Genomic DNA, 27,994 nt, shown 5'->3' with positions numbered 1-27,994 from the left:
GTTGTCTATTTCTATATTTAATTTACCATCTTCAGTAAAAATTGTGCCTAAATAGCTGAACTGTTTTACTTGTTCCACAGGTTCCCCGTTCACAACACAGTTGATATTTTCAACAATTCTACCAATTTTCATTGTCTTTGTCTTTTTAATGCTCACCTTCATACCATATCTATTACAACGGTTATTCAATTTAGTCAGGGACTCTTGCAAACTTGTAGCGGATTTATTAAGAAGTAAAACATTTGCCGCATAAAGCAAAGAGCTGACAATAACATCTCCAATTCTGATATCATGTTTAATACCACTTTCCTTCATAATGTGATCCATATAGATAATAATAACAGAGGGGATAATGTACAGCCTTGTCTCGCACCAGATTTAATATTAAGCCATCTTCCTGTACTTCAATTCTAACTGCCGACTTACAACTCAAATAAAGACTAAGTATTGCTTGATATAATGCCCCATTGACACCATATAACTGTAGCGTATTGAATAGCTTCTCTCTTGGCACCTTGTCATATGCCTTTTCCAGATCGACAAAACTTAAATACAGACCTCTGTTATATTCCCATGCTTTCTCAACTATTTGTCGTAACGTGAAGTTCTGATCCTGACAGCCTCTATTTGGCTTGAATCCAGCTTGTTCTTCACCAAGCTTTTCTTCCACAATTCTTCTCAACCGTTTCTCAAGTATACTTGCATAGATATTGCCAGGAACACTCAGTAGGGAAATATCTCTGTAATTCTCACATTCAGTTTTATTTCTCTTTTTATATATGGGTACTATGAGAGCTCTACTCCAGTCATCGGGAATTCGTCTCTCTGTCCAGGCTTTCTGAACTATGCAGTGCAGCCACTGTAAGACTCTTATACCACCATACTTCAGCATTTCTGGTCGAATATCATCTACTCCTGTACCTTTCTACATTTCAAGCCTTTGATGGCTTTTTCTATTTCAAGTATGGATATGTATTCCTGACTGCATGCTTGGTCAGTGTTTTTTACCACTTTGCTGTCATCACTGCTTGTTTCATTTAGCAGTTATTCAAAGCAATTACTCCATACTTCAAGGATATCTTTTTCTCCGGTTTTCATGTCACCTTTATCATCTCTAACTTTTTTTACAGCACTCTTTCCTCCATTCCTAAGCTTCAACAACCTCCAGAATATTTTGCCAACTTCTTGATATTTATTTTCTATGTTTTCAAAAGTCCTCCCATGACTTTTGTTTAGCTAGTTTTACAGAGTGTTGAGCATTCTTGCATTTGTCTCTATATTCTCTAAGAGCACAAGCTGACTTATTTGACAGGAACTTTTGATATGCCTTCTTCTTTTACTTCCTGTGTTCACCAGGGAGTTCTGATTTTTTTATTCTTGCATACAACCTCACCACAAGCCTCTCTGGCAGAATCAGTCGATGTTTTCTTCAGAGTTTGCCACTGAATCTCCAAGGTTTGATTCTCTGTTCTCAAAGTCTTTCATATTTTCTCAATAATCTTTGTGTATTTTAGTCTACAGTTCACATCTGAGAGCTACTCAACTTTTATTTGCTTTAAAACTTTCTTACATGTTATTCTTTTCAATATGAAATTCAATTTTATCCTGCTCAAGACTAAATAGTGATCACTTCCAATTTCAAATCCTCTGTACACTCTGGTGTCCTGCACCAGGGAGAAAACATCACTATCAACAATAACATAGTCAATGAGACTTTTCTTATTCCTTGCCTCTTCTCTCAATGTGAATTTGTGCACATTTTTAAGTTGGAACATGGTGTTAGTAATAACCAGTCCATGTCCTGAGCAGAAATCCAACAGATATTTGCCATTATTATTAGCTTTGCTCTTTTCTCCAAATTTTCCCAAAATATTTTTGTATGTCTCACAATCATTTCCTACTATGCTATTTAGATCCCCAACAAGGACCAACTTTTCCTTTTTCATTGTGTCAGTTGCTTTTTCTAAAGCATCAAAAAATTCCTCCACTTCTACCTTAGTAGAACCTTCTGTGGGACCATAGGCACAAATAAGTCTCATTGTCCAGTTCCCCATTCTCATATTTGCCCACATTACTCTACTTGAGACTGACTGCCATTCAAGAAGATTAGCCTCGTATTTTGTGTTGAATACTATGGCTACTCCTTCTTTTCCTTGATTGTCATTGCCTGAATATAACATTTTGTATTTATTGCTCAGAAAGATCTCACCAGTTTTTGTCTTTTTTGTTTCAGTCACCCCTATTATTTCGATCTGGTACTTATCTAATTCCTCAGCTAGTTCTATTTCTTTGCCATTCAGGCTTCTTATGTTGATAGTACCGATCTTTAAATTAGCTGTTATTAATTATTAAAACACTTAAGGAATAGTACAACGTAGTTAAGGATATAAATTAAATTAAACTTTAATAAATATTTTCCGATATTTCGGCAATGTCACATTGCCATCTTCTAAATGAACTTACAAAAAAAGCACGTGCATGTAGGCACTACAAACACAGTAACTGGGAATGAAGAGATGAAGCTATTGTTCTCCTAAAAGTTCCTGAAACGCTGCCGGGATAATAAAGTAATCCCGAACTGTGTAAAATTTAAGCACCGGTTTGTGTCACAAAAAGCTCTCCGAATATATAACCGCGCTATCTACGCGTTGCTACGCGAACATATCACCGCCATGCGGTCGCTCTTAGCGGACATTAACGAAGCTATTCGTGCCGTCGAAGATGAACTTTCGTGCACTTTAAACCACGAACTTTGGTCGATTTTACGTGACGTCTCATGTACCGCTGCCGACAAAGAATTTAAAAAAATACGAGGCCGACAGATGAAAAAATTCGAAAAATTAAAAAAGAACTCTACCGTCCTTCCAAAACTTGCTACCAATACCGTAATCAACCTTTCTTCAGTCACTCTGAAGCCTGAACTAATCAACGCGCTGTCACGTGGCCACAACTTCGCGATTGCTCCCAAAAAAATACCCAGTGAGGATATTATGATCCAGATCGAACGCGGAATCCGCCATCTTCCACATCGAGTCGCCAACAGTGTGAGACTGGATGTAGCTTGTGTCCTTTCCAAAGCAGTCCCACCAAAATCCAACATATCCAACAAGGAATATAAAGCTCTACAGGAAATGAAGAATAATAAAGAAATAGTTATCACCAAAGCGGATAAGGGAAATGCAACTGTAGTCCTTAACCAAAAGGACTACACAGGTAAGCTGAATGCTCTTCTCTTAGATCGGGCTACTTACCTCCCCATCAATTACAATCCCACCAACTCTCAAATTAGAAAACTTCACAGGCTCCTTAAGAGAGTCACTTCTTGGCCTGTAGAAGTTACCAACAGATTAAAGCCATTTAACTGTATACCCCCCCATATTTACGGACTCCCAAAAATACATAAAGAAAATGTGCCATTACGTCCCATAGTGGATGGCATCGATTCCCCCACATACAAATTAGCTAAACATTTGGCCAAAGAGCTCACACACTATACTGGAAACACACCATCACACATAAAAAACTCAGCCCATTTCAAAGCCAGCATAGAAAACCTTACACTCCAACATACTGACATAATGGTCAGCTTTGACGTCTCCTCTTTATTCACAAATGTCCCACTCAAGGAAACTAGAGCTAATCCAAGCTAAATTTTCTCCCGATATCTCAGCCTTATTCCAGTTCACAATGAACTCAGGCTATTTCGTTTGGCAAGGAAAATTCTACAAACAAATAGAGGGGACAGCCATGGGTTCACCACTCTCCCCACCCTTGGCCAATTTCTTTATGGAGACCTTTGAAGAAAAAGCCTTAGCCTCTGCCCCACAAAAACCAACCATATGGCTTCGCTACGTTGATGATGTGTTCGCTATTTGGCCACATGGCTCTGAAACACTTCTCTCCTTCTTAACACACTTAAACAACCAACACCCCAGAATCAAATTCACCCTGGAAAAAGAGGAAAAAAACAGCCTCCCTTTCCTAGACACACTAGTCACCCGCCAGCCTAATGGAACCTTGGTTTTCTCAGTTTACAGAAAACCCACCCATATAGGCAGATACATTCACCAACAATCCCCCCCCCCCACAACAATATGGAGTAGTGAAAACACTATACAACAGGGCGAAACTAATCTGTTCAAACGACTTGGCCCTAAACACTGAACTAAATCACATCCTGAACACTTTCTCAGCCAATGTCTACCCCCCCCCCCCCAAAAAAAGTCCAAAAAATATTAGAACCTACAAACCACAGATCCCCCCCCCCTCCACAACAAGGATTACTCTAAATCCATCACCATTCCCTACATCTGAGGCACCTCGGAAAAGATTACCAAAATCTTAAAAAAGCATGACCTAACCTCCTGTTACAAACCTTACAGAAAATTGGCATCCCTTATCCGCTCCACTAAAGACCTACCTGGTGTATACCAGGTCCCTTGCAGTTGTAATCTGTCTTAGTCTTACTTTGGCCAAACAGGCAGGACAGCGAATATCAGAATTTCTGAACACAAGGACTACATCCGGTTTCACAAGTACAGCCATTCTAGTCTTGCGGACCATGCTCTGGATACACGCCACAGAATACGGTGGAAGAAAGCTACAGTAATACACCGTAGCAAATACGAATACGAAAGACTATTTATGGAATCAGCCTCAGCCCTAAGAAATTCTCCAAACCTCAACAAATTTGGTTGTATGCGACTGCCCCAAATTTGGGAGGCTTACATCAGTAGATCTTCAGTCCTGATGGTGCCCGCTAGAGGGCACCATCAGGACTTTTAGGAGAACAATAGCTTCATCTCTTCATTCCCAGTTACTGTGTTTGTAGTGCCTACGTGCACATGCTTTTTTTGTAAGTTCCTTTAGAAGATGGCAATGTGACATTGCCGAAATATCGGAAAATATTTATTAAAGTTTAATTTAATTTATATCCTTAACTACGTTGTTCTATTCCTTAAGTGTTTTAATAATGCATAACCAACGTATAAGCCTGTCTACGAGAATTAGCTGTTATTAAATTATCTTTAAATTAGTTGTTAAATTAGTATTGATAGTAACGGTCTTTAAATTAACCACACTTTTTAAATTAGTTTATTACAGTCTCTACTTTTACTTTATTCCATGCTTTGATCACAAAATTGCACAACATATCAAGTGATGCAGCACGCATAGATCCACTGTTTGTAAATGATTTTTCACCAGTCAACATCCAAGTATTCTACTCTTCTCGCATGTGATCTTTAAATGGTTTGTTCAAGCAGATGTCTAGTTGTTGTAATATAGAAGTTAAACCACCTGGTATAACAGCAATTTTTGTGTTAATTTTTTCTAGAAGACTTTTAGTATTTTCAGTTAAATGACTACAAAACATATCCCATACTAATAAACACCGTTTCTTCATTATACCTATCTACAACTATCTCTCTAAAGCTCGACTTTCTGTAGTCAAAATACCCCAATAATGGGGTCATCCTCCTTGGGGACTTCAATGTCCATAACTCATATTGTCTTACCTTCTCCAATTTCACCAATCAAGCAAGCAGGTGTTTGTAATAGGTCATTGCTGAGGTGTTTGCTTCAGCAATGACCTATTACAAATCACCAGTCTTCCTATCAGAATACCTGACAACCCTCTCTAGTCCAGTACATTTGACCTCTTCCTAACAAGCTCTTTCCAGCTATACTGCAGTTGTCATTTCGCCCCTTCATAGCTCAGATCACTACCTCATACAAGTCTCTTTTGCCACAGAACAACCTTCATCCATCAGTTCACAGTCTCATGTCCTTTATCACTACAAGGATGTCAAATGGGATGACCTCAGTGACTTCTATTCTGCCTTCCCATGGTCCAACTACTGCTTCAGTTCTTCTGATCTGAACACCGAATATAGAAATCATCCTCACAGGAATGATGGCTTTTATCCTAAGCCTTGGTTCTCAAAAAAGTCTGGCAATGCTGTAAAAGAAAAAACCTCTGCTTATCATGAATGGCTCGAGACCAAAACTGCCGCTGCTCACTCTGCCTATACTGCAGCCTGCAACAATTGTAAAAAAAAAGTTTTCACCAAGTCCAAATCAGACCGTGAAAGGGCCAAATGTTGCAAACTCACCTCCTCCCCAAATGGTAGTTTCCCCTTCTGGTTCTTTGCCAAGGCAATTTCTGCTCTCACCAGGTTTCCACCACTCTCACATCCAGATGGTGTTGTAGTTACCTCACCTAAAGACAAGACCAACTTACTGGCATCACTCTTCTATTCCAATTCCTGCATTGATGACCTGGATAAAATCCAAAGAATCCTTAATAATCTGAACACAAACAAGGCATCTAGTCCTGATGGTATCCCACCTATTGTGTTAAAAAAAATTGCATCCCCAGAACTAAGAGAACAGAACAGAATAGAGCTGCTAGATAAATAAGATAGATTGAAGAGGCAATATCCTGTATTGCCTCTTCAATCTATCTCATTTACCTAGCAGCTACCCTATAACATGGAAGCAAGTCTTCATCCAGCCCATCACAAAGGAAGGTGATAAAAGTTAACCATTGAATTGCCATCCAATTGCTCTCACTTTTGTTCTCCCTCTAAAATTATGGAGAGGGGTCATCAACAACCAACTCTTGGACCACCTAGAGACCTACCAACTAATCAGTGACCAGCAGTATAGTTTCTGCCACTTGCGATCTAAAGCTGATCTTGCTTTCACCACCCACCCACCCACTTCTGGAATCAAGCCATTGAAAAATTTGGAGATATATCTTTATGCTCGATATTTCAAAGGCATTTGATCGGGTTTGGCATAAGGGCCTATTTAACAAACTGCCATTCTGGGGTCCAGCTATGTGTCATGATGAACAGTTTTCCTCTCCTCAATGCAGGAGTACTCCAGGGTTTGTTCTTTCACCCACTCTCTTTCTTTTGTATATAAATGACAACATACTCTCACAGAATTCCAATTCTATCCATAACTTTGCCGATGACGGTGCATGCCATTCCTTTTCATTTGACAAACCTTGTAATGCTCAAGTATTTGAATCCTCAAGATCCACCACGACCAGTGACTTGAACTCAGATATCCTAACTATATTCCAGTGGGACAAGGACAACCTTGTAAACCTCAATGCCATCAAAACTTTTAGTCCTGTCACAAGAAAGAACTTGCATTCCTCCCTTCAATAATACTGAGCTATCCAAACACAAAGAAATTTCTTTTGTTGCCTTTCACCTTATTGGAAAAATCTCCACCTTTTTCATTTCTCCTAAGGGCAAATTTCTACTTCTAGGTTTTTCCAGGCATCTACCAGATTCTTTGCTCTTGCAGCTTATCTTATTTTGGACAAACTTGAACATCTGCTTTTATTTGTGTATAAGAACACAAGTCTTACATTAAACATCATAACCCTGAATAGTTGGGACTTGCTGAGTATGCAATAAACTGAACATAGTTTATTGGGTCAAGACAAGAGTTCTTCGTAAAAGTAATTTTCTCATAGAACGTCTTTTTTAAAGAAATGTGAAACTTCATTTTCCTAACTTAAACAGATCCAGTGGTCTACATCTGTTCTCTTTTTTGTGGGAGATAGTACTTTTTAAATCTGCTAATCTTTGCTAGCGTTATTGATGTATTCATACACACACACACCATACATACATACAAACAAGGTGCTATCCAAAAGTTTGGGGAATTTGAATGCACACACACAAACAAGTTGTAATATGAAAATAAATTACATGATAACCACAGTAATTAACTTTAATGAAATGAAAGTAGAGATATTTTGTACTGAAAATAACAGTGCATATTGTGCTGAACAGTACTGAAAATAACAGTTGTAATATGGCCTTCTGCTGCTATAAGGAGCAAGCAGTACTGCATACTGATTCCCCTTTATTCTCCAAGATGGAATTCCAGCTGAAAGGACATCATTTTGACACATTGAGGAGATCCAAGTAGGAGGTGCGCAACACAGTCACACCTGAGGACTTCTAGGTATGCATTGAATCATGGAAAAACCATTGGGATTGCTGTATATACATGACTAAGGGGACTACTTTGAAGGAGACAGTGCAAACTAGGAATTATGGTTTTTTTTTTTTTTTTTTTAATGGTTGAATTCCCCAAACTGTTGGGTAGTGTTGGAACGTCCTTCTTGGCTCTATGGTTCGCCATCTTGTTGTAATGTTGTTCTTAATAAAGGCAATTAATTGCTGGTTGATTACTAATCAAAATGTAGGGAAATTTATATTTATACTGCGCCACCATATATTTAGATTAGTCTATGTAAAATAGTAGAATCGATCTTCAATTAACTTAGCAGTCTCCTTATTCATACAGGTCGAATTTAATATTTTTCACTTAGGGCTCCCGCAAGATTCGAATTATTTATGAACGGTGCAATGAAAAAGAATCAGGCACACACAATGTGAAATCAATAAAACAAAACATTTAATATAAGGTTATGTGACAAATACATAAATTTAACTCCGAAAATAAGACAATACGATTAACTTAGTTCATCAGGTCAAAACATTCATATTAAATCAGACTTCAAATCTTCAGATACAAAATTCACAGTTCTCTCAATCACAAAGATTGTTCACACTAATCAATACTACAGAATTTCTTGCTAAATAAGTTTGCTGGTATCACTCAGTTACACTTAGCAAGCACTTATAACATTATTAATCGCGGCAGTTATTGCTTCAAGGGGGAATTATTTTCAACTTCTAACTTCGGCTAAATTCAGTGAAACGCCACAGTAAATGTTAGGATATTCGAGACGGAACTATCACTTAAACCTTCACTCTGAAATAAATAAAATATGACTGTTCTTACCGGGATTAATCTTCAGCACGTCAGATTCAATGTGAGCACATTTTTAACTTATATTCACTTATCACTCCGATTGAACACTATTTAAAAGAATTCTTCAAGGAGATAACTGAATTATTATCTATCGTGCTACACAATTCTTGACGGCTTACTATAGGGCAGAATAATTATTCCATGTTTACTACTGTATAACAAATTGAGCTTTGTACAATCTTTCCTTAAAGCGATATAGGAATACATAGTAATTCTAAAGCTTAGTGGATTTATTCTGAATCTTCTATTAATCTTCCGGTCCTTTAGTTATCCTAATACTGCACTAAATTTCTATTATTGCCACCGCTGACTTTACTCTCAGCTATCTATAAGTTTTCTCCTCGTCTTCGTATACACTTCTAAATGCTACTCCTTTGAATTTCCTGCCCTTCCGTCTTGTTTACTTTTACCTCCCTGCTTATATGCCCTTCCTTCTTTCCGCTTCAAATTTGCTCACTCCGTCCAACTCATTAATTTCTCTTCTCCTATTTATCAAAGCTCACGCCCTACCTCGCGCGTTCTATTTTATTTCTATCTCCATGGCAACGATCAAAACAGAATGTAAACATAAGCATTAGCATTACATAAGGTTATACCTTTACACTGAGTAATGAAAAATAATAATAAAAATATTATAGTTAATTTCTCCTTCATTTCATTTACAAATAATAATAATAAAATATATGTTACAGTTTATAAAAGGCACATAAAGTTACATACATAGAATTCCTCATAATATTATTGAAGGAATAAAGTAATAAGATAAATGTTATTTACTACAGAGTTCTTTCAATAGTATAATATACATTAAAATTATATAATTAAATAATAGCTGATAAATTTCAAGGATGATACATGAATAATAAATCTTAAGCAAGGGACTAACAAATAATATTTAAACAAGTCTTGCTTAGTATATGGTAGATTATGTTAAATGTGAATGAAGAATAAAAATATACAAAGCAATTTCATTCACAGTTTAACAGTAGCACCTTCTATATATCTTTTTTAGGAAATTGACTGTTTTAGTTATCTTACGTTAGCTACCAAGGTGTCACTTTTTAGAATTGTCTGTTATTGTTTAATTGTTATTCTATAATCCTATACTGAAGATGCCTATGTCACCTAGTCAAAAATTTTACAAGAAATAAGTTTTTTACATGAGTTTTCCTCCATTTTTATAGTTATTATTATGCTAACTCATAGTATTTCATCATTGAAACAAGATAACAGTGCACTATATCATTGAGTCTTTTATATAAGGAATTTGTCCAGAAGATATCACCTATTGCCCACCTCTCATGAATACCAACCTATAAATTCAACATATCTTGCCATCACATCTGTTGGATGTTCTGGAATGTGTTGCCAGATGTGTAGGCACTTCACCCTCCTTCATTCAGGAATTGTGAGATATACCTTTCAGACATCATGGTTACCCATAATTAGACCACACCAGTATTATTAGACTGCCATTGGAATCACTGCTGTGGCATATATTTCAAGCCATTATCTGTGCAAAAGATGGTCTAGCACAATATTAGGCAGGTGATCATAATTAAATGTTGAAATTCAGAAATGGTAAAACTAGTGGAATAGTTCAAGATAAACGATCTATTATGTTTGCTTATATTAGCCAGGTTGCTCTGAATATATGATTTATAAGTTAGCAGTTGCTGTGTCCTTAGCAGGGCCGGTTTTATCATTAGGCGAACCTAGACAATCGCCTAGGGGTACTAAGCCTTCGGGGCTCCAGATTTTGCTACGTAGTTCAGGGAAAAATTACAACCTTTGAAAAAAATTAGTAAAGCCTTGATTAATAATAAAAAAAAACTGAAATAAGTCGAGCCGTCCTGCTCGCTGATGATCCATTATTTTCGCCTTTCTCTATTTCTTAGAGATTTTAGAGAAGGAGATTTTTTCTCCTTCTGGAAAATAAATAACATTAAAAAAATAAAATTTTTTAATGTTCATAATGATATTATTTTTATAAATATCCACATGTGTAGGTGTACGTGTGCTTGTGTGAGTATGACAAAATATATATAGAGAGACCTAAACGTATAGGGGCACCTAAATTTTCTTTGCCTAGGGGCATCAGATACTCTCAGACCGGCCCTAGGCCTTAGCAATAGTTTATGGCACTGCTAAGAGATAGGATAGTAAAATGATGGGCTATCTTATTTAAATATCAGTAGAAACTCTATCACACTTGGGCTGAGTGACAATATAAGGGGGACCGGAAAGTAATCAATTTTTTGAACTACATTTTTAATATAAATTTTATTAAAGAACAAATTAACATTATTCAATTCAATTCTATAATCGCCATGTTAATTATAACCTTATTCCAACGATCTAAGTTTAGAATTCCTTTTTTGAAAAAAATTTTTTCTTTGGAGGCAAAAAATGATATCAAACTCCTTTGGACATCTTCTTGTGAAAGGAAGGTTTTATTTCTTTTGCTGTGTTCTAAGGACCTGAATAAGTGATTGTCACTAGGGGCAATATCCGGCGAATATGGAGGATGTGGTAGAAGTTCCCATCCTAACTGCCTAATTTTTTCTTGAGTCATTCTTGCAGAATGTGGTTTTGCATTATCTTGCTGCAAAATTACCCCTTTTCGATTGACAAGCGCACGACGTTTGATTAACAATGCTTGATTTAGTCGCTCTAATTGTTCACAGTAGATGGCTGCTGTGATAGTCTTACCTTGTTCCATGAGTTTGTAATCAATAATTCCATGAATATCCCACCAAACGCACAATAGAACCTTTTGTGGATGAAGTCCATCTTTAGGTGTTGTATTGGAGTTTGATTTGGAGAAAGCCACTGTTTTTTGCATTTATTATTCTGATACAGCACCCATTTTTCGTCACCAGTTATGACTCGTTCCAAAAGGGGGTCATTTTGTTGTCTGGTCAACAATGAATTGCAAATCGCCCATCTCTGTGCTTTATCATTTTCTGACAGTTCATGCTGTACCCATAAACCCTGTTTAAGAACCTTGCCACTCTTATGTAAGTGCTCTTGGACAGTTGACCATGATGAATTAAGTTTCTCTGCTAATTCTTGTATGGTTTGTTTTGGATCTGATTCAACGAGAGTCTTAAGAGCAACGTCATCTAGAGTAAGAGGTCTTCCAGATCGAGGACGATCAGAGAGATCAAAATTTTTTTCTGCAAATCTCCTAAACCATCGCTGACATTTGTTAATCTTCAATACGTCTCCATAAGTTGAGCAAATGATGATTTTTCGTAGCCTCGGTAGCATTCTTTCCTTGGTGAAACAAAAACAGCATACAATGATGTAAATGGTGCTCTTCAACTTTAAAGTCCGCCATATTAAAAAAAAATAATCTAAAATTAAAAAAAAACAGATTTTTTAAATAGAAAAGTAATGCTAATATTTAAATAAAAATCAAATTTAATCATTTATGTGTTATTTAAGAAAAAAACAATCGGCTAAAAATGACCTATTAAAAATAATTAATTACTGTCCGGTCCCCCTTATATGTATAGCAGCAGTATTCGTTCACAGAGTTAGTGAATAACTTTAAAGTAACTTTTTTAAAATAAAATAAAAACAGAGAAATCTTTTTTTAATAATTTTCCTTAGCTATACTTTTGGAAATTGGTGGTCTTTATTCTCAGCCATCACCGATAGCTGAGATCATGCCTTCTGATGATTTAGAAAACAGGGAAGAGTATGGCTGATAACTTCCATTATCTTTTGATCCTAAGCGATATCTTATATAGTTGTTTTAAATATTATTCATGTTATGGTCAATTTTTCTGTTTTGGGGTAAAAAAAGCTGACATTCTTATTAAGTTTGACTAACTTGGGAGCCCACTGAAGAAAAGTACTAGAAAAAGTTCCTCTATTATTTCTTAGATGTGGCTGGACAGATTTCACTGAAATTCAGTACAGTGGTGCCTTGGTTAACGACGAGTGGCTGTAAGAAAAAAAAAACTCTTGGTTAACGACTCTCGATTATGCGAACCTCTATCGATCTACAAAACCGGATTTTTACGATCACACTCAGCCACGCGTGGGAAGACATTGTCGAATAGAGAACAGCCACACAGCATAGCTGTGAAGCTCAGATATGTTTGACCCATCATAGCCAGCTGTTTACGTTTTCTGTTTATTGTTTATTTTCTTGTAGTGTACCATGCTTTATTTTAAAATTTGTGGTTATAAATGCGCTTTATGATGAAAATGAGTATTTAAGCTTTTATTTTTTGTGTTGGTTCATATAGACAATAAATCGGCAGGTGTGTGTCACTGTTTGTTTGCCATCAAAAGGCAAAATCAAATCTCATCAGTATAATAATTGTTGTATCTATAAGCTGCTAATCAGTGTATGTTACGGTAAGTGCTGTATCTAATATCATCACCTTACAAGCAAAATGCAGTAAGTCAAAAATTGCAGGTTTCGAATTTAACTGTTAACTTTTATTTCAAAAAGTTTTTTTTTTTGAACTTTTATTTTCAGGTGGTGATATGTTCTTTGTATCCCTTGTCTTAGTGTTGTACAATTTGTAATAATACCGTATTTTGCGTATCTTTTTTTTTTTTTTATAAGGTGAATTTTTTTATCGTGTGACAAAATGGGTCCCAAAAAGAAAGCTAGTGAGGGAAAAAAAACAGAAAAATTTTCTCTATTGAACAGAAGAAAGAGATAATAGCAAAACATCATGAAGGTATGCAGCTAGCTCGAATATATGAAACCAGTCATTCTACAATATCAACCATTTTGGCTAAGAAAGAAGAACTTATGGTAGCTAAGGTTGCTAAGGGAACTTCAAGGTTGAATGTCAGAGGGCTTCTTTTTGAGCAAATGGAAAATCTTTTACTAAATTGGATCAAATAAAGAGAAATGGCGGGCGATATGACATCTCAAAATGCAATCGGTCACAAAGCTAAACAGATTTATCAAGATTTGAAAAAGAAGACTTCGGGATCAAGTTCTGAAGTAGATAATGATGATTTCAAAGGTAGCAGAGGTTGGTATGACAACTTTAAAAAAAGAACAGGAATTCATAGTGTGGTCAAACATGGAGAGGCAGCTAGTGCTGACAAAGCAGCAGCAGATAAATTTGTCAATAGCTTTACAAGAATTATAGAAGAAGGAGAATACCTACCTCAACAAGTCTTCAATTGTGATGAGACTGGGTTATTTTGAAAGAAAATGCTCAACAGGACATTTATCACAAAAGAAGAAAAAACACTTCCTGGGCATAAACCAATGAATGATAGTTAACATTGCTTTTAGCAGCAAATGCAAGTGGAGACTGCAAGGTAAAACCAATGTTAATCTACCACTCAGAGAATCCCCGAGCATTCATAAAGTTCAATGTCTCTAAATCCAATCTCGGTTTTTTTTTGTGGAAGTCTAACAGCAAAGCCTGGGTCACAAGAATAGAACTTCATGTTGGAGGCTTAATGGATTTTTTACAACACTCAAAAAGAATTAAAATAGAATTTAATACTTCCTATATTTCGTCCTAGTCACTAGGACATCTAAGGGGATTACAAAACCAATTAATGTAACATTCACACACAAATCTTACAATACTAAGCCCAACCACGTGGGTGACACTAAAGTCCTGTCTAGGTGGAGCGCCCTCTAAGGGCGGTAGTAGGTGGCCTGGAATGTAATGTGGGACCTCTGGTGATGAGTGTTTCCCAAATCTTTGGAAGCTTAATGCAACCGTATTTATTAAGATTTGGTTGGTTTCTGAGAGCTGCTGCTGCTTCTAAGAAAAGTCTCTCTTTCTTGAATTTGCTTTGGTGGATCATGGTGGTTTTCTTCCATGATACTCTGTGGGTGGTGTCCAAAACATGGTCGGCCAAGCCTGAATGGCCACAGTTGTGTTTACAGATGTAAGACTTGTGTTCCTCCAGGTGGATGGATGCTGATCTGCCTGTCTGTCCAAAGTACGCCAGCTTACAGGAACAGGGTACTTTGTAAACTCCAGGCAGTGAGAGAGAAGGGAGCTGATCTTTCGTAGAACGGATAAGGGTAGCAAGTTTGCGGTAGGACTTATATGCTGTGTGTAGGTTGTACTTTTTTAGTATCTTGGCTATTTTTTCAGATGTGCCATGGATGTAGGGTATGGTATGGTGATGGCATTTTTAAAATCTTGTTGACGAGAAGGACGGGGAATGGGGAGGAACTGATTATTTTTTTGATACTGTGTTTGCTGTAGCCATTGGAGAGGAAAGTGTTGTGTATGTGGTTAAGCTCAGTAGTAAGGGCGGTTCCACTGGAACAAAGATTGTGGGCTCTCTTAGTAAGAGTTTTGATGATGCCATATTGTTGTGAGGGGTGGTGGTGGGAGAGTTTGTGAATGTATCTGCCTGTGTGTGTGTGGGTTTTCTGTATACAGTGAAGGCAAGTGTATCATTAGGCAGGCGTGTGACTAAGGTGTCTAGGAAGGGTAAACAGTTGTTCTTTTCCTTTTCCATAGTAAACTGGATTCTTGAATGTAGGCTATTAAGGTGACTGAGGAAGGAGTCTAATGTGTCTGGGCCATGAGGCCAAATAGAGAGCACATCATCTACATATCTTAGCCAGATAGAAGGTTTGAGTGGGGCTGAGTCTATGGCTCGTTTTTCGAAATCTTCCATATAGAAATTGGCAAGGGGGGTGAGAGGGGGGGCATGGCGGTTCCCTCTATCTGCTTGTAGAATTTGTTCTTCCAAGAGACATATCCAGAGTTAATGGCAAAGGAAAAGAGATCTAAGATTTCAGAGGGAAAAACGTTTTCTAAGAGAGATAAGGTGTCAGTTAAGGAAATATTGGTAAACAAAGAGGAGATATCAAAGCTTACTAATATGTCTGCATTATTCAAGGTTAAATTTTCTGTGAGGACTTTAAAGTGGGTCGAGTTTTTTATATAGGAAGTGGACCTTACGGTTGGGGGGGGTCAGAGTTGGCCAGCTGTTTAGACAGTCTGTAGCAAGGTGCATTGGTGGCATCTACTATAGGTCTGAGTGGGGAATTGGGTTTGTGAATTTTTGGTAAACCATATATTCGGGGGGGACGGGAGTGGAAAGGTTTAAGTTTTTTCGTGACGTCAGGGGGCCAGGAGGTTACTTTTTTAATTAAGATTTTTAATTTCTTAACTTGTGTTTTTGTGGGATCGTGTTCTAGCGGGATGTAGGTAGCGCGATCGCGGAGGATAATGTTCATTTTACGATTGTATTCACTGGTATTAAGAACGACTGTGGCATTACCCTTTTCCTCTCTGGTGATGACGATACTTTAAGTATGCCCAACGCATAAGGCATACGATATCGTCATCACCAGAGCAGATAAGACATACGATAAGTATGCCTTATCCGCTCTGGTGATGACGATACTTTTTTCTTTGTGTAGTTTCAGGAAAGCCATACGATAAGTATGCTCAACGCATGGCTCTCCTGAAACTACGCAAAGAAAAAATTATCGTCATCACCAGAGCGGATAAGGGTAATGCCACAGTCGTTCTTAATACCAGTGAATACAATCGTAAAATGAACCTTATCCTCCGCGATCGCGCTTCCTACATCCCGCTAGAACACGACCCCACAAAAACACAAGTTAAGAAATTAAAAATCTTACTTAAAAAAGTAACCTCCTGACGTCATGAAAAAACTTAAACCTTTCCACTCCTGTCCCCCCTGAATATACGGTTTACCAAAAAATTCACAAACCCAATTCCCCACTCATACCTATAGTAGATGCCACCAATGCACCTTGCTACAGACTGTCTAAACAGCTGGCCAACTCTCTCTTACCCCCCCTAACTGGAAGGTCCACTTCCTATATAAAAAACCCGACCCACTTTAAATCCCTCACAGAAAATTTAACCTTGAATAATGCAGACATATTGGTAAGCTTTGATATCTCCTCTTTGTTTACCAATATTCCCTTAACTGACATCTTAGATCTCTTTTCCTTTGCCATTAACTCTGGGTATTTCTCTTGGAAGAACAAAATCTACAAGCAGATAGAGGGAACCGCCATGCCCCCCCCCTGCCAATTTCTATATGGAAGATTTCGAAAAACGAGCTATAGACTCATAAGATATGTAGATGATGTGTTCTCTATTTGGCCTCATGGCCCAGACACATTAGACTCCTTCCTCAATCATCTTAATAGCCTACATTCAAGAATCCAGTTTACTATGGAAAAGGAAAAGAACAACTGTTTACCCTTCCTAGATACCTTAGTCACACGCCTGCCTAATGATACACTTGCCTTCACTGTATACAGAAAACCTACACACACACACAGGCAGATACATTCACAAATAATCAGTTCCTCCCCATTCCTCGTCCATCTCGTCAACAAGATTTTAAAAATGCCATCACCATGCCCTACATCCGTGGCACATCTGAAAAAATAGCCAAGATACTAAAAAAGTACAACCTACACACAGCATATAAGCCCTACCACAAACTTGCTACCCTTATCCGTTCTACGAAAGATCAGCTCCCTTCTCTCTCACTGCCTGGAGTTTACAAAGTACCCTGTTCCTGTAAGCTGGTGTACTTTCGACAGACAGGTAGATCAGCATCCATCCACCTGGAGGAACACAAGTCTTACATCTGTAAACACAACTGTCATTCAGGCTTGGCCGACCATGTTTTGGACACCACCCACAGAGTATCATGGAAGAAAACCACCATGCTCTGCCACAGCAAATTCAAGAAAGAGAGACTTTTCTTAGAAGCAGCAGCAGCTCTCAGAAACCAACCAGATCTTATTAAATACGGTTGCATTAAGCTTCCGAAGATTTGGGAAACACTCATCACCAGAGGTCCCACCTTAAATTCCAGGCCACCTACTACCGCCCTTAGAGGGCGCTCTGCCTAGGTAGGACTTTAGTGTCACCCACGTGGTTGGGCTTAATATTGTAAGATTTGTGTGTGCATGTTACATTAATTGGTTTTGTAATCCCCATAGATGTCCTAGTGACTAGGACGAAATATAGGAAGTATTAAATTCTATTTTAATTCTTTTTGAGTGTTGTAAAAAATCCATTAAGCCTCCAACATGATGTCCTCACAGCACTTAAGCCTCTACACACAAGAATAGAATTTAGAGACTGGATTTGCGAAGTGTTTGGACCAACTGTCAAAACCTATCTTGAGCAAAATAATCTGCCTCTAAAAGCCATTTTAACCTTGGATAATGCACCTGGCCATCCAACAGACATACAAGAAGAGCTACCAGAGGAATCAGAGTTTATCAAGGTGATTTTTCTTTCTCCCAAAACTACATCTCTGATTCAACCTATGGATCAGCTGATAATTGCAAATTTTAAAAATCTTGACACATGGGCACTTTTTACCAGGTGCTCTGAAATGTGTGAGGCTGCCAACATAACCCTAAGAAAATTTTGGAAGGAAGAATTCAACATTGTCATAGCAATTAGGCTAATTGTAAAGGCTTGTCAAGAAGTAACAATGAAATTTCTCAAAGCAGCATGGAGGAAGCTGTGTCCTTCCTTTGGTAATGAAGAAACTTCAGACGAAGGACACAAATTGGTAAAGGATATTGTGGCAACTGCTCATGATCTTAACTTGGAAGTAGAGGAAGAAGATGTTGAAGAATTATTGGAGGAGATGCATGACCGAGAACTGACTACTGATGAGCTAAAAGAACTTTTCAAGCAGTAGTGTGAAGAAAAGGAAATGGAAATTTCATCTGAAGATGAGGATGGAGAGAAAGAACAAATTACAACTGCTGAAATCAAAAATGTTTTGGCAAAGTGGGAGGAAGTTCAAAATGTTGCTATGAAATGGAATCCAAACAAATCTGAGGTTATCAGAACTGCAAATCTATTTAATGAAAAGTTCATGCAGTTTTTCAGAAACATTTTAAAAAAGAGGCAGAAGCAAACAACCCTAGACATGTTTTTTGCAGGTCCCTTTGTCAAAAAAACTCCAAAGTGAGCCCAATTGTCCTTCTGGTGAAGATTGGTAATTAAAAACTGTTTTCATGAACTGTTCATTTTATTAATGTTAATTTTTTGTAGCAAATACATATACACCCCAACTGTATAATAAATAAATGATGTTTACCATATTTTTATGACATTTTAAATGATTTTTATCTGCATTTTTAATATGTATTTTAGTATGGTTGTGAGGAGGAGCCGGAACAAATTAATCGATTTTCAATTAAATCTTATGGGGAATCGTGCCTTGGATAACGATGGTTTTGGTTAACGATAATCCTGGAACAGATTACCGTCGTTAACCAAGGCACCACTGTATTTGAAATCTCTACGAAATTGTGCTTTGCTCTCTCAGTTTTATTTTAATCTGACCATTTGAGTCAAAATTTGACAGAATGTTTTAAAATTATATAAATCACTAGTTCTACTCTAGATGGATGGACTTAATATAATTTGGGATTTATAATATCCACTCAGTTTTTATTTTAATCAAACTATTTTTATTTGCAAAACAATTCAAAATGATCTTAATAATTGTGCTCTAACTCAACAAAATTTAATGAAACTTTCATGTTTGCAGATGCAAATAAGGATAAAATCCTCACGATTTTGGTTTAAAGTTTACAGCGTGTGTAATTAAAGGAATCCACCTTATCTTTATAGTCATATGAACGGAAAGAATGTTTCTGTTAGTATTTGCTTCTATACTTTACCTCCTTTTCATTTGCAATTCTGTTTTACTAATCACTTGTTCTAGAAATTTCTGCCATGGTCTTCCATGCTCTCTCTTTCTCTTATCAGTCCCCTTTCAAGATGTAGAAAGTTTTTTAACTTGGGTATACTATGTTAAAGATACCAAGCAATTTTATAAGCTAGGTTTTAATCCTTTTTTTTTCCAAGTAAGCAAACAGACAAGTAAGTCAGGTTTGTGCCTGAACATAATTCAAGTCTGAGGCAACTCGTGGTAAAGGTGGAGTAAGCTCCAATCACTTTCCTTAGTATTTCTGCCTAATGCAAAGCACATCCCCTTACGGAGATGTATGATGCTATGCATTAAAGGCATAAAAGGCATTTCAACCTCATTAAAGGTCGAAACCCAGACCGGTTTCGACCTTTCTTGAGGTCTCGTCAGTGGCAGCCAGACCCAAAAATGTCAAGGTTGAAGTAATGCAGAGCTTATAAATTTTACCTAAACAAGTTGCCACAAGGTGCTTTGACCTTATTAAATAAAAATCTCAGGATGAGAGTAAGATGTAGAAAGTTTTTTAACTTGGGTATGCTATGTTAAAGATACCAAGCAATTTTATAAGCTAGGTTTTAATCCTTTTTTCCAAGTAAGCAAACAGACAAGTAAGTAAAAAAAATTACTCCACCTTTACCACCAGTTGCCTCAGATGTTCAGGTGCAAACTTGACTTATTTGTCTGTTTGCTTACTTGGGAAAAAAGGATTAAAACCTGTCTGGGTAGTGGCCCTTGCCTTCAATGCATAGCATCATACATCTTCGTAAGGGGATGTGCTCTGCATTGGGGAGAAATACTAAGGAAAGTGATCGAAGCTTATTCCACCTTTACCAGGAGTTGCCTCAGACTTGAACTATGTTCAGGTGCAAACTTGACTGACTTCTCTGTTTGCTTACTTGGGAAAAAAGGATTAAAATTGCTTGATATCTTTAACCTTTCAAGATGCTGCTGTGCCTCAGGAAATGTCTTATTCACTGGAGTATACTTCTTCATTGGTTACTTTTTTCATCCATTTAATTTTCAATACTTTGCCAACACCATAACTCCGTTTCCATTCTTCTAAATGTCTAATCTTAACAAAATCTACATTTTACTTACATAAAAAACAGTACTGCAAACATAGTTTTATGAATCTTTTTCATAGTTCTAAAGTTATGTTGGAGAAAGAGAAACGTGTTAGCTTTATTACTTCCTTTGCCATTCTGATTCCACATCTTTTCTTTTTCACTCATGCCATCCTCTCTTAACACACTCACTACATATTTAAAACCTTAATCCAGTGACTGTGGGTTTCTACTCATGACCAAGATTCTTTGTTTTACTGGTATTTATAGTTATATTTTTTCAAAAAAATTCTCTCTATAAACTTCAGAACACTTTGCAGTTTTATTTCTGAGTCAGCATTTACTGCAGTATCATCTGCAAATGAAATCTAAGATATACTGTGGCCATTTATCTGTTTATTAGATACTATTTCTATTTGTACAGTCAACCCTCCTATAACGCGATTAATTCGTACTGCGTAATATGGAAACCGTGTTATAAGAAACTCAGATTTAACGTGCAAACCAGGTTAATTCGTGCCGCGTTATATGGAAACCGCGCTATAAGAAACTCAGAATTAGTACGAATCAGATTGATTCGTACCACGTTATATGGGAACCGCGTTGAGTGAAACTCGGAAGTAAGTAAAATCACTTGTTAATCAGTTTGATTCGTTCTGCGTTGTATGAAAATTGCATTCTCAGAGCGTCAAGTTACAGTGCGTACGGTTGTGGAAAAAATTTTACAAACACAAAAGGCAAGATAATATGTTAAGTACAATAAAATTATCTTTATTGAATCGAAGAGTTCATACAAGGAAATGATAAAAAAAATCAAACTAAAACTAAACTAAACTAAAAAATTGTTTTCCAACAAAACCAAGAAAATTATGTAAAATTGCATAACATAATTTCATGTGTATTGAACGCTTTTAACACTCATCCTCGCTTTCAAATATGAGTGGCCTAACTCTTCGTCTTTTAATGGGCCAAATGTCTTCCTCACTTGACAAATCTTGATGTTGATTTTCAATCGTAGCTTTTTTTTCTAACTGTACTAAAACCTCTCTATACGGAGCTAAGCAGTTTCTTAACTCTCTTTTAAACTTTGCGCTGCGCACCATTGAACGATCAGTTTGAGCGAAATGAAGTTCTAATTCTTTAGCCAAATTTAGCCCTTTTTTCACATCATATAAATTGAGATTTGGCACCATTCGTTTTTCATGGTTTAATGCAAATCCTTCGCCGCTTAAACGAGAAGCAATGTTTACTATTTCTGCAACTGGGAGTGAAATATCATTTCTTGCTTGAACCATTTCAGGCAAAAGAGGTTTCCAACATGTATTAAGTGTTGATGGTTTAATTTCCGCGCAGGCTGATGACACGCTTCTAATACAATCTAAAATAGAGAATTCCTTCCACACTTGAATAAGAGTTTTATTTTCATCATTTTCTAATCTGTCGAAAATGGTTTGGAAAAATCGGCGTGTGTAGTACATTTTGAAAGTTTGAATGACTCCTTGGTCCAAAGGTTGTATTAATGACGTGCAGTTAGGAGGAAGGAAAACAATTTTTACATTTGGATGATCCAGTTTTTTGTGGCAACCAGCGTTATCAAGAACCAATAAAACTTTAAAATACAAATTTTTTTTATCGTATAGTTTTCCACCGCCGGGATAAAACAATTATAAAACCAGTCCTTAAATAAATCTTGAGTCATCCAAGCTGTTTTATTAGATCACCAGAATATAGGCAATTGGGTCTTATTAATGTTTTTCATTACACAAGGAGTTGAAGAATGATTTATTATCATTGGTTTTATCATCAGATTCCCTGATAGATTGCTGCACATATGAAGAGTGATATGTTGTTTTGAAGGTTTAAACCCCGGAACACGCCTTTCATTTTTCAAAATGAAAGTTCTAGATGGTAGTTTTTTCCAGTATAGTGCCGTCACATTGGCGTTAAAAATCTGATCAGGCGTATACCCTCCTTCATCGATAATTCGAGCTAGTTCCAGCTTATTTATAATTTTCGGCAGCCTCTGCATCGGCTGAGGCCTGCTCTCCTTGAAACTTAATATTGTGCAATGAGTACCTTTTTTTTAAATTTTTTTCAAACCATCTTTTACTTGCGCTAAATGAATGATCTTCTAGCCCTGCAGAAGAATGTCCAATATTCCTTAAATGCTCGAAGATTTTAAGTGCTTTCTGCTTGATAAGATTTCCACTCATTGGAATCTTTTTGGCTATACAGTCTTCCAACCAGATCATCAATGCTCGTTCCATTTTACCCATATTAATGTTTCGCGCGCGGGTGACACGTTTTACACCTAACAGACAGCCATCTGCCATAGTTTTCCTTATCTTTTCCGCATTTTTCTTTACGGTTCGAATTGTAGATTCATTCAAATTTATCGATTTTGCCACAGACGATATTTTTTCTCCACCCTTTAAACGATTTAAAATTTGGATTTTGTCCTCAAGAGATATAAACTTTCTTTTTAACTGTTTTCTTGTTTCTTTTGTGTCTGACATTATGCAAACCTGGGGTTAACAATTATTTTATTATTATTATATTACAACAAATAAAAAATATTACCTACAGTAATTACGATAACACAAATTAAGCGAGCAAAAGGCACTTTATTGAACACTAATCATGATATGTACGTCTGCACGGATTTACAGACAGTTTCCTACTAAGTTGCACTTAAAATTGATGACAAAGTGGGTGGTTGCAACAGCGAAAGTTCGGCAGCGCTATTGGATAAAAAAATTCACGCAAATACTCAACAGCCAATCATACGGTCTATTTTAAGCATTAAAACAGAGCACTGTGAACAATCTTGCATCGTTTCTTCGCTTATAGGGGAATTCCCTGATAACTGAAATTGGAAAATGGTGATGTACCTTCACCAAAAAGAAGGGAATTCCCCATTAATTTCAACTGTAAAAATTTAACACATAGATAAATTCATGCTATAGAGAATCTTCTTAAACCAATTAAGTTGATGGAATGTTGTTGAACGGAAACTGCGTTATAAGAGTACCGCGTTATAGGAGGGCTGTCGCAATTTTGGCTCCGCGTTATATGGAAACTGTGTTATAAGAGTACCGCGTTGTAGGAGGGTTGACTGTATTTCATTGTAAAAAGAAATGAGGGATCAAATCTGCTCGACTCCTCTCTTTATTATAGCAGTTTCAGAATTTTCATTTCTTCAAAATCTAGCTATTTATATTGAATACAAGTCATATATAATTCTCCTGTCTCTTCAGTCCATATTAGCCCTTTGTATACATTTAAACAATATTTCCAAACCTGCTTGGTCAAATGCCTTCTCTATGATTTGTCTAGGAAAAGGATTACTTACCTTGTCCAGATTTTTTCCTGAATCCAAACTGGTCTTAACTAAGGTTCCCTTCTACTTTATTTCTTACTCTGTTCTGTATTATTTTGAGAAGTATTTTTGAAGCATGTGATGAGATTAATTATGCCATTATTTTTGGTAATTGACGACATTAGCATTCTTTGGTATTGGGATTATTACACTTTGCTTGAACTCTCTCATTCCCTCTTTTCTATAACTTTAATAAGTGGAAACAACTCAGATTTCATTATATCACCTACTTCTTTTATCAGTTCTGCTCTTTTACTATTTTGATCCTGTTCTTTTCCATTATTTAGCTACAATATGCATTCTTATATTCTCTTCTTAGATATCAGGTCCTTGATTTTTTTCTTTTGTTCTCATGTTAATGCATTCTTTAGTTCCTGCAAATACTGTCACTATCTTTTCTTGATCTTTCAGATCTGTTAAGATCTTATCAGTTTGATCTTTTATTATAATACTTCTGATTTCTTCATCATTGCATTTTCTATAGAAGTGTGTATGCAATGTCTTTTTTTCCTTCTGTCATCAGATTTTCAGTATCCTTCCATCTTTCGTTTTATCAACATTTTCTTTGGCCATCTGCACTCCAATTAAATTTACAGTAAGTTGAAAATTAAAGTTTACAATTGCAAATTCAGATTAAAATTACCCTTATGGCTTTCATATAGTTTTTAAGATATCATTTGTTTCAGATGAGGTTTTCAGGATCCCCTCCCCCATCTCTCTCTCTCCACACACACACACACACACACACACACACACACACACACACACACACACACACACACACACACACACACACGCGCGCGCGCACACACACGATTTAGAACTGTGCTGGTAACCAATGATAAGCCATAATGTTTTTAGCAGTGAGACCATAAAGTTTATCAATATTTATTTTTATGTTCAGGCCTGAGTCTTCACTGATAAACAGTTGGAATATCTGCAGTATGCAATTATTCTTCTTGACTGTAATTACTGGAGCTGTCTTACATTTTACATGGAACTTGTTCCTTTGTATTTTTGAAATATGCATGTCTGAGGTAAGTTAAGTCACTTATATAATTACATTTTTTATAATGCAGTTATTAATTGATTTTATATTAAATGTATAACAAAAATCAAATGGAGTATCATATTATTTATCATTGTATTTCTATGTAAATTTTGTATTGATATAAATTTAAACCATTTATATCAGTGCAGAATTTATATAAAAATTCGATGAAAAATTATATGCTTAAATAGCCTTGTCAAGTCTTAAAAACATTTTTCATTCGATAACTAATATTTACTATATTAAAAAAAAAAATCATTATCAATTTCCTGATTTGTACCCTCAATAGGTGTACAGCATACTATGGCAGTATTGTATGATTTCGTTTACATGATTGCTAGTCTCTCAACAATCTTTCTCCAAATAAGTCTGTCACTTGTCAGTACTCCAATACTGTCACTTCTTAATTTAATCCACACACATCTTGATCCTTTTCTGAGTTTTTTGTGATATCAAACCTCTTTTGTTAATCTTTCCTCTCACATTCCTGAATGTTAACAAAGTTAAGCTCCTTCCTAATGTCTTCATTTTTAACATTATTCTGCCATTGATACCATCCCTTCACTCTTAATTTTTCTGTTAATTCTTATCTTCACTCTCTCTAGTTTTGATCTGGTTAAAATTAGCTGTAATGTTATTTTTTACCCTGCTACTTTGTGTTTTGTGTAATTATTCTCTGTAAAATGGCAAATATATTAATTGCCATCTTCAATAAAAAAATTATGCCTAATTAGCTGAAGTATTTTACTTGTTTTGTAGGTTCTCCATTGAGAATATTGGTTGAAATTTTCCGTGTTCCTGCCTATTTTCTTAGCTTTGATCTTTTTCATTGTTGATTTTCATACTTAAGCTGTTATTTGTTTAGTTAAAAAAAAAAATCCAGGAGATTTTACATCTAATCATCTTATTGCAATCTAATTGCTAATTTACAACTTAAATGTAGATAATGTATTGTATGTGCATGCGTGCACATAATATTCCAGATATATAAAACTTAATTACAGATCCTTGTTATATTTCCCTGATTTCTCAACTATTTGTAAAGTGAAATCCTAATCTCAACAGTCTCCATTTGGTCTGAACCTGGCTTATTAAGTTTCTCTAATGTAATTTTTTTTATTCTCTCTTCAATATGAGAGAAATTCCTCTCTAATTCTCACATTTTATTTCCCTTTTTTATAGATGGATACCATGAGATCTCTACTTCAGTCATCTGGAAATTGACTTATTGACCATTCCTTCTGAATTTTGATGTGGCTGCAAAACTTGTATCTGCATATTTGAGCATTTCATTTCCATTCTAATATTGTGTATTCCAGTTGCCTTTCCACATTTCAGGCTTTTGAGAGCTTTTTCTGTCTCAAGTATTGATATGCACTCCTGTTTGCATTTCTCTTGAATATTGTCTAGCATTTGTTGTCTGCTTATTTTACTTAAGTCTTTCAAAGTATTTACTCCAGATATCCAGAATATCTTTAGTTTCACCTTACATGTCACCTTTATCATCTCTAATTCCTTTGACTCTCTTTCTCTCTCCATTTCTAAGCTTTTTCAATAGTCTCAGAACATTTTGCCAGCTCCCTGATATTTATCTTCTGTATTTTTATCAAAGTCTTTGTTGACTTTTATTTAACTACTTGTACACATAGTGAATCATTTTAAAAGTAAAGGGCTGCAAATCTAGTTATCTTCAGAAAAATGTTACTGTATCTGGAATTTATTACTATCTAAAAAAAAAAAATGTACAATGATCCTTACTGAATAAAAGAAAATTCTTCTTAGGGAATAAAAAAAACAGCAAAATGTAAATAAAAAAAAATAGAAATAAATACACATAACAAGGCAACAACAAATTTATATAGAATGATTTCTTCAATTAGCACTCCATCAGGGCACTCTGCCCTGACTAGAAGAATCATCTGATGAATGTTATTAGAGAAATGGATATCTAGATATCAACATTGAATTTCTTCAAGCCACTTTGGCTCATGCTCATATAAAAAAATTATACTTTTCCAATTTCTTTCCTGTTCAGAAACAGGCTGCCTTTAATTTTACTAAAGATGAAATACATCTCTGATCTCTTCTTGGTGTATACAGAATTTCTTGTTTATGTGCCTCAATTACTGTAGTCAAATTTGGTCTGATGAAATGAGATGCGAAGACATAAATTACATTTTGATTCTGAAAAGATTAAAACTCCAAATTTAATAACCATTGTTGTATTGAATGGCAAGAAATGATACTTATGCATCTGTTTTGTTTTTTTTTTCCCAAAGATTATTCAAAGAATCTTTTCTTTTGAAAGCTTTTAAACCAGCCAAATGTGAACAAGAATGATTCCATACGGATTTTTTCACATTTGGCAAGATGTGAACATTTAATTTATTTGAATGTGATATTTTAAAGCATATATTAGAATTTATTATTAGAATGACATCTATAAATTATACAATACCCCCTCCACCAGAGGGAGAGATTGCTTTTGCAGTTCCAGCATAATCCTCTGCTTGATTTGAATGTTTGCTAATATTTCCTGCAGTCATTGTGTTATCTCTGGTGGTGGTGATGATGTTATCCCCAGAAAAATAATTAGATATAAAATTTTGTATGAATTTAAAGTTTTTCAACTAAACTGTTTGTTTATTTTAATTCATTAAAACACTAAGTTTTGTTGGCTCTTCCTATAATAGACTCAGCCAAACTCATGCAGATTTTATCTGCATAGTAAAGCTAGGAAGCTTAACTTAAAGCACCTATTAAAATCATTTATCTGATGTCTCAGTTTCTAGTTTTAATATTTCACCAAATGCTATAAGAAAATATCTAGAGTACTACCCACTATTACTGCCCAAAACTGTAATCTTTTCGTTTGCAGGCAGCCAATCAGTGTAAACTTTAGACAGAGCTACCTTCCCATCTCTAAGCCATAAT

At 36.0% G+C, this 27,994-nt stretch overlaps 1 protein-coding gene across 1 annotated transcript in view; it reads left to right on the top strand.

Moving 5' to 3' along the window:
• Positions 1-27,994, top strand: part of Ndc1 (Nuclear division cycle 1) — a 152,473-nt gene that overhangs the window by 45,311 nt on the left and 79,168 nt on the right. Inside the window, exon 8 of the mRNA XM_090396064.1 lies at positions 24,914-25,046. Coding sequence (XP_090252190.1) covers positions 24,914-25,046 — 133 coding nt within the window. The remainder of the gene's footprint in view (positions 1-24,913; positions 25,047-27,994) is intronic.

The sequence above is a fragment of the Typopeltis vanoorti genome, chromosome 7 (genome assembly GCF_054136105.1).
Source record: "Typopeltis vanoorti isolate ZY-2024b chromosome 7, IOZ_Tvanoo_1.0, whole genome shotgun sequence".
Classification (NCBI taxonomy): Eukaryota; Metazoa; Arthropoda; class Arachnida; order Uropygi; family Thelyphonidae; genus Typopeltis; species Typopeltis vanoorti.
This window is presented reverse-complemented; position numbering and strand designations above follow the sequence as displayed.